The 15,409-nt window shown below is 30.4% G+C and overlaps 4 protein-coding genes across 5 annotated transcripts; 1 reads left to right on the top strand and 3 right to left on the bottom strand.

Annotated features, from left to right (window-relative positions):
* Positions 1 to 13: 13 nt before the first annotated feature.
* Gnmt (Glycine N-methyltransferase) lies at positions 14 to 4,365 on the bottom strand. The gene is made up of 5 exons (XM_033333768.2): positions 3,908 to 4,365; positions 2,493 to 2,851; positions 1,089 to 1,224; positions 887 to 1,007; positions 14 to 655 (listed from the first exon to the last, which is right to left on the bottom strand). The coding sequence occupies exons 2-5, from the start codon at positions 2,821 to 2,823 to the stop codon at positions 350 to 352; spliced, it is 894 nt and encodes a 297-aa protein (XP_033189659.1). The 5' UTR covers positions 2,824 to 2,851; positions 3,908 to 4,365; the 3' UTR covers positions 14 to 349.
* Positions 4,366 to 5,292: 927 nt separating this feature from the next.
* On the bottom strand, positions 5,293 to 6,764 carry LOC117156596 (zinc finger protein 706). Of its 2 annotated transcripts, none has more exons than XM_033333769.2 (3): positions 6,517 to 6,764; positions 5,816 to 5,960; positions 5,293 to 5,734 (listed from the first exon to the last, which is right to left on the bottom strand). In XM_033333769.2, exons 2-3 carry the CDS (start codon positions 5,957 to 5,959, stop codon positions 5,645 to 5,647), a joined length of 234 nt encoding a protein of 77 aa, XP_033189660.1. In that variant the 5' UTR covers position 5,960; positions 6,517 to 6,764; the 3' UTR covers positions 5,293 to 5,644. The 2 variants fall into 2 exon arrangements, with proteins under 2 accessions (XP_033189660.1, XP_033189661.1); XM_033333770.2 differs by lacking the exon at positions 6,517 to 6,764 and adding an exon at positions 6,366 to 6,500.
* Positions 6,765 to 8,257: 1,493 nt separating this feature from the next.
* alphaSnap (Alpha-soluble NSF attachment protein) lies at positions 8,258 to 12,001 on the bottom strand. Its single transcript, XM_033333892.2, has 5 exons — positions 11,800 to 12,001; positions 11,087 to 11,283; positions 10,737 to 11,002; positions 10,484 to 10,657; positions 8,258 to 10,366 (listed from the first exon to the last, which is right to left on the bottom strand). Exons 1-5 carry the CDS (start codon positions 11,889 to 11,891, stop codon positions 10,217 to 10,219), a joined length of 879 nt encoding a protein of 292 aa, XP_033189783.1. The 5' UTR covers positions 11,892 to 12,001; the 3' UTR covers positions 8,258 to 10,216.
* A 339-nt stretch (positions 12,002 to 12,340) lies between these two features.
* Positions 12,341 to 15,373, top strand: hdm (meiosis specific with OB domains hold'em). The gene is made up of 8 exons (XM_033333896.2): positions 12,341 to 12,523; positions 12,638 to 12,769; positions 13,161 to 13,429; positions 13,641 to 13,863; positions 13,937 to 14,050; positions 14,170 to 14,329; positions 14,405 to 14,612; positions 14,702 to 15,373. The coding sequence occupies exons 1-8, from the start codon at positions 12,403 to 12,405 to the stop codon at positions 14,900 to 14,902; spliced, it is 1,428 nt and encodes a 475-aa protein (XP_033189787.1). The 5' UTR covers positions 12,341 to 12,402; the 3' UTR covers positions 14,903 to 15,373.
* Positions 15,374 to 15,409: the final 36 nt, after the last annotated feature.

The raw sequence follows: 15,409 nt of genomic DNA on the forward strand, positions 1-15,409 counted from the left end.
AATCAATCACAACTTTTCCTTCTACTTCTTTTTATTGCTCATCTTTTTTCAGTGTGAACTTACAACTAATATTATATAATATATGTTTTTCCTTTCTCCCTCTTTCTCTCTCTCTCTATATATATAAAGAAAACGAACACAGCAAAAGTTTCTTAAAATGTACAAAAAAGTATATAAATTATAAAAATCATGATACAGAGCAAGAGTTCCCAAGAGGATAAACTAAATCAGACTGAGCTGCTCAAAATAAATGTAAATAGCATTTCCAGGAATGTACGAAATAAATAGAGAATAAATAAAACATGTTGAAAATTAGAACTCCACGACGAAGTTGTGTTCGTTGAAATGATTATGATTTTATTAAATTTGCATATTCTGGTTTCTCCATTACATGGATATAGAAACCAGGATTCTTTATTTCTTCCAAAGGTTTAAAATCGCCGTAGATAGTGTGCTTGGCCCTGTAATGGAACGCTTCGTCCAACATGTCCTTGAACACATTTAACCTGTGTGGATAATAGGACAGTCTGAATTCGCTGACTTGCTCTTCCTCTTCCTCCCCTTCATCCAAGGTTATCATATAATCCAACGTGACGATCGCTGGTTTTCCCGAAACGAATAGTACCGATGATTTAATGTTTGTTGTGCGTTGACTCTAAAATACCATAAAAAATGGTCCTAATAAATATTAGATTACAAAATTTCATGTGCCAAAATTGAATCGTTTGAATTCGAGGGCCCAAATTTTCAATTTGAATATTTTTAATTTGAATGCTTTGCATTAGAGTATTTAAGACGCATCTATAGATGGAATTTTGTATATAATTTTTGAAAGAAATCGAAAATTTATTTGTTTATAGACTCGAAGTTTCTGAAGTATACTTACATTGTAATATATGCATTTTGCCGGTACATTTCCAGTATCAATTATATCATCATAATTTCTGTGATCAATCAGCAGCAAGCCACCGGGTTTCACGCAGTGTTCAAAATTCAATAATGCTTGCCTACAGTCGATAACGAAGTTGAAAAGAAAACTCTTGCAATCTACTAATACATTAATACGAAGTAAGATATATCAATATTACCTTTGTTCTCTTTGATCTCCAAAAGTGTCAGGCATGTGAGCAAAACTATTCCCCAAGCAAATTACTGCATCAAATCCATCTCCTATTAAATGACGAATATCCTTTGGTAAAGTCAACCAGTTCGCCTCTTCAATCTCTGCAGAACACCAATAAACAAAGAATTAATACATTGCCAAGATATTCAATTTTATTACTCTTCTCTCAAATTAAAAGAAACACTCAAAATCTTAATTTTACATTAACAAAAAGCAAATATTCTCGATATAATTCGTCAATTGGGTCCTCAATCTTTTGGATACAACAATTCCTTTATTTATAAACATGGCATATCACTTCTATTATATATTAATTGTATCATATCTATATCTGCAAAAAACGAAGAATGACTTATTTTGCAAGATATAAGATACGACAGCTGACATGTTAATATCAACTTGACTTTTAACTTATAACTTATAGTGTAAAAAGGTTGGGTCAACAATAATTCAGTATAATCTTCAGCAAAAAAATTGAAAATAAAAACAGTTAAACAATAAAAACAGCTATGCGAAAGAATTGACCTTCGATAAGGTATTAATCTTTTGCACTTTGTTGTGATAAGCAATAACGGTTTATAGTACACATAAACGTTCGAACAAGGAGAGGAATATATTGGGTTAATGATTTCATCATATAGTTGCTTCTCTGTATTTCTCTTGACGATGGAAAACTATGAAATGTCGCGTTATATAAATTACGAGTCATAGTTCTGATCTGCTTCTGACGCGACGTATGCAGCGAATACACATAGGAAATTCACCTGAATAATCGCTAATCGCATACGCACTAGGTCGAACCATGAACTTTGCGAAACTAACAACAATTCAATATTGATATTTCAGTTAATTAGATAATTTCATAATAGTAACGAATTTCATAATCTACTATAAAAGAGCGATATAAATTGCGATATAAATTATTAGCTAATATTAGTATACATACATACATACATATATATACCTTATGGTATTGAGGATTATAATCGAATTTATTAATTTATCTAGTTACCGTTAAAAACGATTTGCGTTTCAGATAAAAACATTAATATTAATCTCAAGCTGAAGTAATCTTTAGGAATTAATTTTCATTTATTTTCACTTATTCAAAAAATAAAAAACGTTTCCATTCATAATATGTTACTTAGTGTACGTTCGATTTATTTTGCATTCATTAATATTTTAAGTTACTTTCGAATAACTATATTCGTTGTTCTGAATCAATTTATCTGAATCTAAAGGATTTTTTATACCAACAAAAATAAATAAAATATTAATGAATCCAAGACGAATAATATTCTATATTATTCATTTGAAATAAATGGAACACTCTGTATATACATATATTCCACGGTAAAACAATATTTACCCCAATTGTCAAACGCTTCCTCCTTCCTGCGTTCCCATCGTGCCTTCAAAGCATATTTTAACATCTTATCCGAAGCGTCTACACTGAGCACTTCGAAACCCTCCTCGAGTAGCATCACCGAGTCCACGCCAGTCCCGCACGCTACATCCAAAATTTTCTTGCATCCCTTGTCTCTCAGCATACCGACCAAAAAGTCACGATAATTCTGAGTTCTTTGATTTTTGTCGCCTATAAACACTTCCCATACTTTAGCTGCTCTCCCGTCAGCATACTGATCTCGAACACCTTCGGCAGCTGTACCTAACGACCTCGTGCGAAATATGGAATCCATCTCTTCTCAATTTTTTCAATCACAGGCACTGAAAATGTTTTCATATAAAACATAGTAGATTGAACTTGGTTATTGGATTACGTCATTGATTCGCGATTGTGAAACATACGTAGAAGGTGTTGATTGATAGATAGACGTTTTATCTACAGACGGATACATTACTTTTATCTATTATCTATTAATCTATTATTGTTTTTAAAAGATTTTTATGAAGGTACAGTGGAAGACGAAAGAAAGTTTGAAGGATATGCAGTAGAAAAATATTACAATCTAAAGAAACAAGCTATAATTGATGAAAAGAATGAAGTTATGAATAGATACATTATAGATGACTGTTATCAGCATGGTAAAAAATATTTAGTACAGCGAAGTTACTATTAATGTAATGTAGTTATCATACACAGATATGAATCTGGAATTTTCTTCCGTCCCCTCCAGTATACAGTAGCAAATTATTATTATTATTATTATTATTATTATTATTGGATTTAGAATTATCAGAAATAATGTAGAGATATGAAATGATTTTTATACATTTATGGAAAATTTAAAGATGTAAAATATATGATATATATATATGTATCCCATATATTTTTACATCTTTAAATAAATGTATATATATATATATCTTTTTCGATATAAAAGACGTCCCAAAAGTAACGTACTTACATCGTACAATAACCTTATCTAAGGTTTAGATAATTCGACTATTATTTATAATTAAATTAGGGCAAATCTATTACGAAAATGTGACGAATTAATGATTCACCATAACTGTAATACGTGATTTAAATATAAATCATTCAGAATTGCTATAACTTCTCTATTTATTAAACAAAATTTTAATATTTACAATCTTATTTCATAGTTTTATACATATATCTCTTTACATTTTTTCTAAATATTTTACCGAGTTATGTATTAATACGATTCCTATTATTATTTTCAACAATTACATTGCTCGATCTATTATCTATTGCTCGACTATATTACAGAATATTTCGCAAATTACCTTCACTATAATGCAATAAAGAAAGAACATGCAATATATCATTTAAATTTATGAAATTAAAACATATTATACCTTCTGAATAAATAAACTGCAATTTGTTACTGCCTAGACGATGATGGGATTAAGATAAAAATATTGTGATCACCACGAAAGATATTCAAGCGTGAAAAAATAAGTGAAGATGAAAAAGTAACAACAAAACGAATTGGAAATTAGCATTAATGATATGAACGCTGTGATAGAAGCACACAGAACAACTGAGCGATGATAATGGATGCGTACAATATATATGATCCTGTGTTCACGAGCTTGCATGATGCAATATTTTTCCCGCTTTCACTTGAAACGATTGATAAATCATTATGACATATCATGATACGACAAAATGTTCATAGAAAAGTAAAAAATAGAAGTTTCTATTTACGTTTTCATGTCATTGTTACATGATATCATATCATCATTTTATCAAATTTTCACGCGTTTCGTTTTATTTATTGATACCTCATCAAAGAAACAGCACCTCAAAATATGGTGCAGCAACATTATTTTGAGAACAATTTTATTATTTATTTATAATTATTTCTTTAACTAAAACGATAAATAATTAACATTATTTAAAGATAAATCTTTTTTACAGGTGAGGATGATCGTAGATTGTTTTGAACAAAATAACAATTTGTGGTGTAAAATTCTATAATTATTTTGTCAGAACAAATTACATATAATTCGCATACTTATTTCTATATTAAACGCATGCTAGAAGTTTCCGTTAACCTCATCAGTACCGAAAAACGAATATGTAATCTTCAATAGGGATTCTGGTAGAAATTTTTAAAAGCATACTTCAAAGGTATAATATATTATATTTGGAAGTTCTCGAGAATAACAGATTCTTTGCTAAACACTAGATGATTGTGCAGTGCTTTGCCATGTTTTTTGTTTTTTTAGTGCATAATAGCAAATATACAGTGCCAGACAGAAACATTTACGAAACAAAAAACAAATCCTACAATGTAGAGAGGAGAGTCCATTGAATCAATTATTCTCAGTATGAAACAGTAAAGAATTTAAGTACTAAATGCTAAAATTTAGTTTTGTAAAAAAACTAATATTTAGTAAATTCCATCTTATTATTATCTGCGTAAAACATAATTTATGTTTTTAATGAAAATTAAGCTTGAATGTATGAGAACTTAATGATCATTCATAGAAAAAGTTATGTGTCAAACATATTACAGATACAATACTTTTATTGGTAGACTAATTGGCAGAAACACTGTAAAATGGCAGTTTCTTGTTTCTCGCAGATAAAATCTTCCCTTTTACATTTAATTCTTTGATTCTATTCTATTCTGAATGCAAGACATACACGTTAATTTTTTTTTAAGTTAAAGAAGCCAATGCAACAAATAATCTTTCACTGCTTGTAACATTAAAGTATGCATGAACATTCGTAATCATTCTGCTAAATCGATTAACTTTATTTATTAGCAATATACATGTTTCAATCAAGTGAAAACTTAGCAATCACGTGTTTGATGAACATTACTGAATATCGTTGAAAGAAAACTAGAAAATTTACTTTTGCAAGTGAATACCAATTATGGTACAATTTTGGGCTGTGCACAAAAATTCAATTGTTAACTGTGCAATAGTTCATTTTAAACACTAACAAGGTTTAATTTATTTTTTTGTATGAGACTATTTAATGATTAGTTGAACGTCGAACTATATCACTTTGTCATTTGTAGTAATTTTTTTGTTGCTCTTGCTCCATCCCAACCTGTATCCTTACGCAACATCTCACTCTCATATATTCTTTAAATCTTCTGGTAAGTCATTCTTAGGATGTTTGTTTTCAAAGTGTTGTTTGTATGTCTTTGGATCTGGCATTTGTGCCTACAAACAGAGTGTTATTTTTTAATTTTAAATACACTAAAGTCTATAATATAGGTTATTAAAAATAGATAACATACTAACCTTACAAACTATGCACACGTGTACTAAAGCTTTCTGTGCTGCCTTTTTTTGTTCATTAGCACTATGTCCTTGTTGCTTTTTCACTTTTGCAGCCTTCTCGGCTGCCTTAGCTTGTGACTGAATCTTTTGTTGTCCACGAGCCATTCTGAAATAATGTTATAATTGTTATAATATTGTAAATGTGTCCATACTTCCAAATCTACAAAAATTACATAAAAATTTACACCGAAATGATCATTTGTTAAATCTCTCAACACATGAGATGGGACTTAAATTCCACAAAATTAAAGATTTCGCCATCAATTTTGTTAGATATCTTTAAGTAAAACGAGCACATAAGGTGTTCAATGATAATGGAAAATGAGGTTAATATAAACTCCTGGCTGCAATGAACTTTATAAAAAAACGTGGACATCGTGCATTTTAGCTCAACTGCACAGTCTTCGATCCTTTCTCTTTAATAGATCATTATAACATACTTTCTCTTCATCGAGATTACTCTGATATATATCCAACCTATAAAATAGGTGACTGATGTGCCAAAGATTACCTGCGATGTGATTTAATTCGCGTAATCAAGCGTATCCCAAGGGAAAAAACAGCAATACGAAAGGCATAGGTTAAATTTGTGGAGAAATTTACAACAGGTGAAGAAGATGAAATTTTCGATGGAATGGTGTTGCGAAAAGTAGATCGCTCACCTGTCCGAGGATGAACGTGTATTTATAAGCAAGATACTCTTGCTAGGTTCGATGATCCGGGGCTCGATTATCCGTAACAGAAACAAATTAATTTTGTTTCCGTGTTTTGTTGTAGAATCGAGACTGACCAGAGGAAAAATTTGCAATGAAAACCGAGAAGTCAAGAACTATGCTCGGAACACATCTGTTAGGATGAGCAAGCTTCGAACATCCGCACGTGAAGTACTGCCTTTCAAACAAGAATTGTGTGCAAAACGAAGAAAAAAAAATAAAATTGAAATTAAATATTTGAGAGTTGGTACGAGTACGATCGGATACTTGTTAAGTTTTCTTTATTTAGCTTTTTATTCGATTGCTCAGAATACACCTTGAGGTTGAAATTGTTTTTAATCGATATTTAAATATTAAAGCCTACAAGTTCAGTGACCGCATTCTTGACACGCGAGATGTATGTGTGCATATTATGTCGAAATATTTTCTTCCAATGAGAATGCTAGCTTCCTATGATACTTGCTTCCTATTGGTCGAAATTTTCGTTGCATTTTTTGAAGGTTATTATAATTTTCGAATCATAGTAGATTGTTCTGATCTTAAAACCTATTTTCTAATTAATTTTTGGTAGTTATTATTAAGGTTTGAAATATTTTGAAAATATTTGTTTAGAATATCAATTTTTATAAGAATCAATCGTATTATGTGCTAAACATTTTAAGGGCTACTACATTTGTTCTCGAAAATATTTGAATATTTGTATTAATATTTTATGAATATATCTTGTGTCTTATATGAAATATTTTGAATATGTATTAGTAACAGTGACTTCGCTATCATCATCATATTGGTCAAATATGAAATTAATTTGAAAACGTATATAAAAACTATAATTTCAGATTGTTTTGAAATTTGACCAATATGTATAATTACAAGTCATATCTTATCGTAGTAATGAAATTTCAAACTGTTTTATATAACATATAGAATATATATACATATCTAAACTGTTTTATGTTAAATGTTAATTTCTTTTAAAGAAATCTTTTAGTGATTAGAGATTTAAATCTTTTATAATAAATATTCAAATATGTACTTTCACGAGTCACTATATATTCTATTTAATATCCGACTTTAATTATTAAATTTCGCTTTTAAAAGGAACTTCGGTACTTTTAATTTGTTTTATTGTAACTTATAAAGTGAAGATACAACAATTCATGATACAGACAGCAACTACGAATTTGTATTCAATTATTTTTATTTACAAAGTAAATCTATCGTAATATGCGATCAACTATATGTAATACAATATGAAGACAAACTACAACTTTATTTGCTCACTGATATTCACTACGCACTTTGCAAATTTTTATATAAAAAGAAATCTACACATGCTTCGAACAATTAATTTCGTGGAATTTTCTGAATGACACATAGAACTCTATTATATTGTCTATTTTACTAACATTCCGCCTGTCGTTAAAGTTGCATATAATGCTCGATCATTTTATGGAATATTGTTTAAGACACTTAAAAATGGTATTTGATTACTAAATATTTTTTTGTAGGGTATGATATCGTTTTTTATTATTTGTTACGGGGTTATAACTTCTCAAGCATGTTAATATTGCCACTAAAAAATTCTATCATGTGGTGCTGTTAATATAATTGTTATTAGGTCTTTAACAATGCGGTCATCAGTTTACAAACGCAATAGTGTAAATCAAATTACGAGAAGAGCTTCGAATATCGTAACATAATTCCATTTTAATCATAAATACATAAACTAAATATACAATAACGGACGTACGTATATGTATATATAAATAAATTTCCTCATGCACGAAAAAAACTTAATTTCTGTTTTTTTCAAGAGGGGTATACGTATCCAGAGTACTCACACCATACATACGTACACGCTAATTCTTTCCGCTATACGACTTAAGTAAATTAAGTAAAGTAACGAAGTAAATTTTTAATGATATTTCGCGAACAAAAAGATAAAGAACGCATAAACATACTTTTTCTCATCACCATGTCAATCACGCATAGCTGTAATTAAATTTTATAAATTTCTTACGAACACATTGGATGAAATGACTTGCTTAAGTTTAGTTGTATTTACTTTTAGAGTTTTCGAAAGAACGCATCTAATATACGCAGTTTAATATTACAATACGTAGAATATAATAGAAAATCTGGGCGCCATTAATTAACTCTCAGATTTTAGAGAAACATATCATGATCATATGAATATGTTATTCATTATCTATCGATTAATAATTACAACTGTTAAACTAATATATATATATATATGTATGTATATATAGATAAATGTGTACAAAGAATAAATAAATTTTTTTTTATTCAATGAATTTTCTTATACAATTCGAAAAAGATAATGTAGCATTAATTACGTGCATCGAAAGTTGCATTTCTTTTTTTAGTAATATTTATGAAGTGCACGCTCCGTTACTTTCTGTGCATGCAGAAGTATTTATTTTCTATTCCTACTTAACAATAGAATATTTATATATGTAACTTGTTTTAAATATGAAATGCTGTAGTAAATTCCCGACGTACAATTGATTAAATAACAATAAATTAATGGTGAAATAAATTAAAAATTTTTACAATGATAATCGCTTTTTTTAATCACTAGTACCAGCTATTTCGAATCTACATATCTCTAAGTACAAATATACATTGACAAAATCAGTTTTCAACGATAAGAAAGTACCAACAAATATCGATCTTAACCAAAAAGGAAGAAAAGAAAAAAAAGAGAAGAAACAACTATATTTACACTTAAATGCATGTCATGATCATTTTCCAACATTATGAATTATATGTTCCATCCATTTTAAAAATTATTAAAATATCATAACCATACTATATACATACATTTAAAGTATCAGACTAAATAAAATTCTGCGAAAATCAAGAAAGAAAAAGAAAATTTGATACTAACGTAAAATACATTAAATCCATAAGAAGATAATATGCACACCATATTCATTATTTTGACACTCTGGCAGTGTAAAGATAACAACTGACAATCTATCGTTTTGTTTTAACAATTCCAGGCGAAACATAAGTTATAACTTTTTTTTGTAACTACAAAATCTTATTTGTTATTGTTAATAATTATTCCAAATTACTAATAATAAATATCAATAACCGCTCAAAAATATTATATATATATATAAAACTGCACCACATTATTCTACTAAAACGACTAAACTCATGGAAAACAATCGTTTTCGTCCTAATAATTCATCGCAATCGCAGGCGGTAAAATGAAGTTGTACAAGCTGTGACTTTTTGGCAAGCTATTTATGTATTTATAGGTATGATAATGCCAACAAAGTTCCGATACTATGTATTTATATATTTAATTGTATGCCTTGTATATCGGCATCGTAAATGAACTATTAATGTCCATAGAATATTTGAAGTTCACTTTCTCTTTTTCGTTTATACTCTTTTCATGACAATATTCTATTAGTAACGTGATAACTTAAGTGATGAAACATGTAACAGTTGCCAAGAGAGCAAGGAGATGTTATGAAAAATATATTTGGATATAAAAACGAAACTACTTTACAAGTTCCACTGAAAGCAGGATATGATTTAAAAAAGAATACATATAGAGTTGGATTAATAATATCATCGACAGGAAATAGCGCAAAGTAGGAACAACCGATCAGCGTAGATTTGGATTAACGTCAACTTGCTTTTTAATACGTAATAATACTGTCGTGTACCATTGATCCAATCGCGAAATTGAATCGTATTCCTTTACCGCTTCTGTAAAACCTTCGAGGTTTTCGTCTTCGATGTGTTCTATTAGTGTCTGAAATAAAGATTAAAACATCTACCATATCAGAGTATAATATCGAGTTTCTTTTAAACAAGGAAGATTTTATGATATTTACTTAACAGAGTATAAATAACAGAATATATTTCGTACCTTTATCAATTTGTACTCTCTAGAATCCTGGAATGCAGGATATTGTTCCTGATAACGTTCAATCGCGTGTTGCGCGTTCAATGTATCAACGCACAAGTGACACAGTGCCGCCCGGAAAAAGTATTCCTTCGCACTGTATTTTAACAGAGAACTTTCTAAAGATGCAGATGCAACCTGTAGAATAAAATAAAACAAAGCTTTATAATCCCTTCTTTTTTTATCACAATTCCGATTATTATTAGAGGAACATTACCTGTTCATAAATTTGTATAGCCTTTTCATAATTTTCAAGCTGAGCAGCATACTGTGCAACTTTCAAAAGACATTTATTGGCAGAGGAATTGCTCTCCTCTCCACGAAAGTAGTCAGCGGCTTGCTCATAATGATGAACTGCTCTCTCAAGATCCATGGCTTCGCTTTCATACATCTCAGCTATACTTTGATGATGCTTGGCTGCCATCGTGAACCGACCCATGTCGGTGTAAATTTCAATAGCCTTTAACAGGCAACTAATTGCCTCTATAAATATATGCAATCAATTTATTATTGGATTTCATACTCCTTGGTTATAGATGCAAGCGTTGAAAGTTATTATCACTGTACCATTTATATCAGATTTCTTGAAGGAATTAGCAGCATCTACATAATTGGTAGCTGCATCGTGACGACTACCAGCCTTGGCATGCAATTCTGCTGCTTCATAGAATGTACTCCCTGCTGAACTCCAATTCTTTGCCATCTTGAACAAGTTTGCAGCACGTTGGTAACATTCTACAGCTTCTTCAACCTTCGATGATCCACTATAATGAGAATATTAAACGTCTCAACAATTAAAATTTAATATCAATGAAATTTATTTGTATCTCAAAATTACTCGATTTCACCTTGTATACAAGACATAATTATTGCACCATGAGTCATCTAGTAACAAATATTGTTACATATTAAAAGTACAAAGACAATAAAAAATAAAATAAAAGATAAAAATAAAGAAAATAGACACATCAGAGTAAAACAACGTGCAAAAATTACATGCTTTCATGATTTTAATATTTCTTATGCTGCACCATAATTTAGTTTTGACACACTATATCGGCAGTGAGATTGCTACGCATAGTGATATACACATGCAAATGCATAGAAATGAACGATTTATTGAACAATCGAAAGAAATGTGTCATAAAAGAACAATGTTTTTGTAAAGAAGAAAGGCATAATGTTCATCTTTATTGTAAATCGAAGTAAATAAATAATGCGAATCGAGATTGGAAATTTAGTGGCGGACGAGTTCAAGTAAATCGATGTAGTAAACGTACCCAAATAGAGAACCCAGGAAGCTCTTGGAAGATGCTAGCTTCTTCTCGGCCTCGGCTATTAATTGTAACGCTTTCTGTTCGTTGTCAGCCATGGTTTTCGATGAATCCTGACACGTAACAGTTTCAAAAATGTCTTAAATCATGAACTTCGCAGGAAAAATCACCTCCCACTCTGCCGATTCGACGTCACTAAAGTCAATGAAAGTGAATCAAGTATCATCGCCAACAGGATTGCCAACGTTCGAACATAATCTATTTTAAGCCTAGTTCATAATGATGTTTTGAAATCTGCCTTGTTGTAATTAGCTAATAATTTTTCTTCTAATAAATAATATTTAAATATTATAATTTACGTTAATAATTCTAATAAAAAATATTCTGTTTTCTAAAATAGATAATTATACACTAGAGAGATAAATAACTAGATTAAGTAGATAATAATTAGGTTAGATTCGATTTTCAATTAATTGATATTTTGAATTTAAATATAGTTGGTAACAACAGCGCCAAAAATTATTTTACGTTTGTTTCAGAAGCAAAGTGTTAAGAACAAAGAAAGGTTTCAATTTAATAAAGTTATTATCACAATTAAAAACATCAATAATGTCGGGCGTGTGTAAACATGCATTAAAATCTTTGCGTCCTGGAATGCAAAATGCGTTTGTAATTGGCATAATTGTAAACAGTTTTAACATGAAAACGATCGATGCTACACGTACGAGATGTATGAATTTTATTTTTTACTTAAATTGAGTTTAGAAAAACAAACTCAACAAATTTGCGTGGAGAGTACTTTTGCGATTTATGTATGGATAGATTAATAAAATTTTAATTTTAGTTAACAACGGTGATCGAGGTGTATGGACGTTTACGTTACGCGATTCAAAAGAAGATTCTATAAATGTAACTGTATGGGGCAGTACCCTATTTGTTAGAAGATTAACTTCCATTTTTCATATTGGGAGCGTAGGTTTGTGAAGAATTAATGATTAATGATACATTACTTGCACAACATTTGTATTTGCAATGTTGCTTGAGCCTGAGCTTGAGCTTGAGCTTGAGCTTGTACTTGTACTTGAATTTGCACTTATCTTGTATTTGTCCTTGAACTTGAATTTGAATATTTGAATTTGAATGTAAAGAATATTTGGATTTTTTAAATTTAAATATTCGAATTTGAATCTAATTTTGAATATTTAAGTTTGAATTCAAATTTAAACTAAATAAATCCTTATGCCACAAAATAACTGTTTCCTCCCCTATCTATTTCTATTTTTATAATCTTCCACCACTCTCTTTTTTTTAGTTAGTCAATTTATGTATATTCAATTAAGTTATACATATTTAAATCTAACTTACAGTGGAAGTTATAAATCCAAAAGTGTTGGAGCGGCGTTCAGAGGACAGGAACGAGGCGTTTGTACCGTGGGTGTCCAGCTCGTGCAGTCTAACGGTGAACGAGGGCAACTCGCTAGTGCAAATTCATGACGCACCAACACGCGCAGAATATGAACCTTTGCTGATGCTCCCGATTAAGAAGCTGACTGGCCTGCGAACTCTGAAAAGCATTTTTGAAAACTTGGAAGCGCTACGCGATCAATATGTCGACACCATAGTAGCTGTTACTTTTGTATGCTTTAAATTTAGAAATCATCGGAGGATATCGATGAAATTTTCATTTTATATTTATATCTGCTACAAAGAAATTTCCTTTCCTTTGCATAATTTTTGCAACACAAATATATTTAATTCTAATAATCCAGATAGAAAATATATTTTGAGATTTAAATTTCTATATTATTTTCTTAATTGAAGGATAATGTAAATTTCATATTTGATAGGTCAGTGATATTCGAAACGCAGTAACACGCGACGGAAAGAGTATAAAGTTTCGTAACTTTGAGGCAGTAGACGGATCAACGGACAAAGTAGCGTCTTTAATACTTTGGGAAAATGAATGGATCGAAAGAGCTGCGTTATGGGAACCAAAACGTAGTGTGCTTCTCCTCGTGGATGCTCGTATCGCGTACGATAATTTCAAGAAAAAAACTCTTTTATCTATAGGTTGTAATTCAAAAAGTCAAAGTAGCAGGGAAAGTTTCCATATAATATCACCTATATGTATGTATATTCACAGCTAGAAAAACAATGATCACCGAGAATCCTGATATACCGCAATGCACAGCCATAAGAAACACGGTGCAGTGTTATGATAATGATATTATGTCTGGAAATTTCGCTACACCAAATCGTAAGAACAATTATTCACATCCTATAAATTTGTTCATTTACATGTGATTTGTATCGTTTCATGTACCTGTAATTGTATACAAAGCTTGAATTAATATTACCCAAAATCCATTTCCACAGCTGATACAATCACAAATGTAATGACCATAAGAGAAATTTCTGAAAAACTGAATAAAAAACCGAAACAAGGAGAAAGGGTTCAATTCGCTACGATTTTAAAGGCATATGTAATGGATATAAATGTGGAGACCTTAAGCCCTGGAATACTATCGATTAGATGGTTAATTTATTTTCTTTTCCCTCAGTAATCAATATTTTTTAACATAGTAGCTTTACAATTCCTTGTCTCTCTTAGCGCCTTATGTAAGAAAGTCATTGATGATAATCGGGATTCGTGTATGAATCTCGAATGTCCATCAGGCAATGGAACTCGCGTGCCTCTAAACACGATAAGCCTCAATTTAAAAGTCAATCTAAAAGATAACACAGGTTATCTTATTGGCTGTCGATTGTCCGGAGATGCGGCTGAACGTGTTCTTGGTTGCACAGCTAATGAGTTTCAGGTTTGTTAAATTATATTTAAAATTATAAAATTATATTATTATACGATAATTAGATTTCAATATAACTATCCTTTTGTAAATCTTTTTAGGGAATGATACTTCCTCAACGTACCGAATTAAAGTGGAAATATATGCTGGAAAAGTGTGACATACGTTTACACGTACTTGGTCCTGCAGCCACGTTTCCGAATGCTATATATAATATTCTATCGATTTATCGAATTCAAGAAGACAAAGATGAGGATGAAGATACTGGGCTGGTTAACGACCTTGTCTCGAACGACTTTTAAACTTCATTCTTTAACATTCTTAAATATCAATAAAGCATCATTCTTAAATATTATGGAATAGAATTGAAATTAGCCATTTATAGTTTTTTTAATAATTGTATCATCTATCAGACATGCCAAACATAACTTTATGTTTTCGAGTCGCATTGTGAAAAAATTGGAGGATTTTTAAAAGGAATAATGAATGAAACTACACATTTTGTTATATATGTCGGATTATCATTAGAGTTAGGGGCGTATAATGAATCTTCCTGTGAATTGGCCATCGTTGTAATGTACTATAGATGATATCTTACTGATACAAATGTAATTACTACAGTTTAACAAGTAATAGCGGTGATGAGATAATCGAGATGTTGATGAAAATGAATTTAGGTTCGATAACGAATCCACGGTCAACGGGATGATGAATGCGATTTCTGTCACAGCCTAAGTCGAACTCAACTTACCGATCCACGATTCGGGTGTGTCTCAACGTACTTCGTGTCCCCAGTGCAAATAGAACTT

This window comes from Bombus vancouverensis, chromosome 4, assembly GCF_051014615.1.
Source record: "Bombus vancouverensis nearcticus chromosome 4, iyBomVanc1_principal, whole genome shotgun sequence".
Classification (NCBI taxonomy): Eukaryota; Metazoa; Arthropoda; class Insecta; order Hymenoptera; family Apidae; genus Bombus; species Bombus vancouverensis.

Excerpts from the sequence above, each read along its gene's own strand:
- alphaSnap (XM_033333892.2), bottom strand. The coding sequence starts at position 11,891 with ATGGCTGACAACGAACAGAAAGCGTTACAATTAATAGCCGAGGCCGAG. Across the intron at positions 11,284-11,799 it reads TTCCTGGGTTCTCTATTTGG|TGGATCATCGAAGGTTGAAG; the intron begins GTACGTTTACTA and ends TTCTCATTATAG. Across the intron at positions 10,367-10,483 it reads GAGAGTACAAATTGATAAAG|ACACTAATAGAACACATCGA; the intron begins GTACGAAATATA and ends TCTTTATTTCAG.
- LOC117156596 (XM_033333769.2), bottom strand. The coding sequence starts at position 5,959 with ATGGCTCGTGGACAACAAAAGATTCAGTCACAAGCTAAGGCAGCCGAG. Across the intron at positions 5,735-5,815 it reads ACGTGTGCATAGTTTGTAAG|GCACAAATGCCAGATCCAAA; the intron begins GTTAGTATGTTA and ends CTCTGTTTGTAG.
- Gnmt (XM_033333768.2), bottom strand. The coding sequence starts at position 2,823 with ATGGATTCCATATTTCGCACGAGGTCGTTAGGTACAGCTGCCGAAGGT. Across the intron at positions 1,008-1,088 it reads GGAGATCAAAGAGAACAAAG|GCAAGCATTATTGAATTTTG; the intron begins GTAATATTGATA and ends TATCGACTGTAG. Across the intron at positions 656-886 it reads CAAAATGCATATATTACAAT|AGTCAACGCACAACAAACAT; the intron begins GTAAGTATACTT and ends ATGGTATTTTAG.
- hdm (XM_033333896.2), top strand. The coding sequence starts at position 12,403 with ATGTCGGGCGTGTGTAAACATGCATTAAAATCTTTGCGTCCTGGAATG. Across the intron at positions 12,524-12,637 it reads CGATGCTACACGTACGAGAT|TTAACAACGGTGATCGAGGT; the intron begins GTATGAATTTTA and ends TTTTAATTTTAG. Across the intron at positions 14,330-14,404 it reads GGAATACTATCGATTAGATG|CGCCTTATGTAAGAAAGTCA; the intron begins GTTAATTTATTT and ends TGTCTCTCTTAG.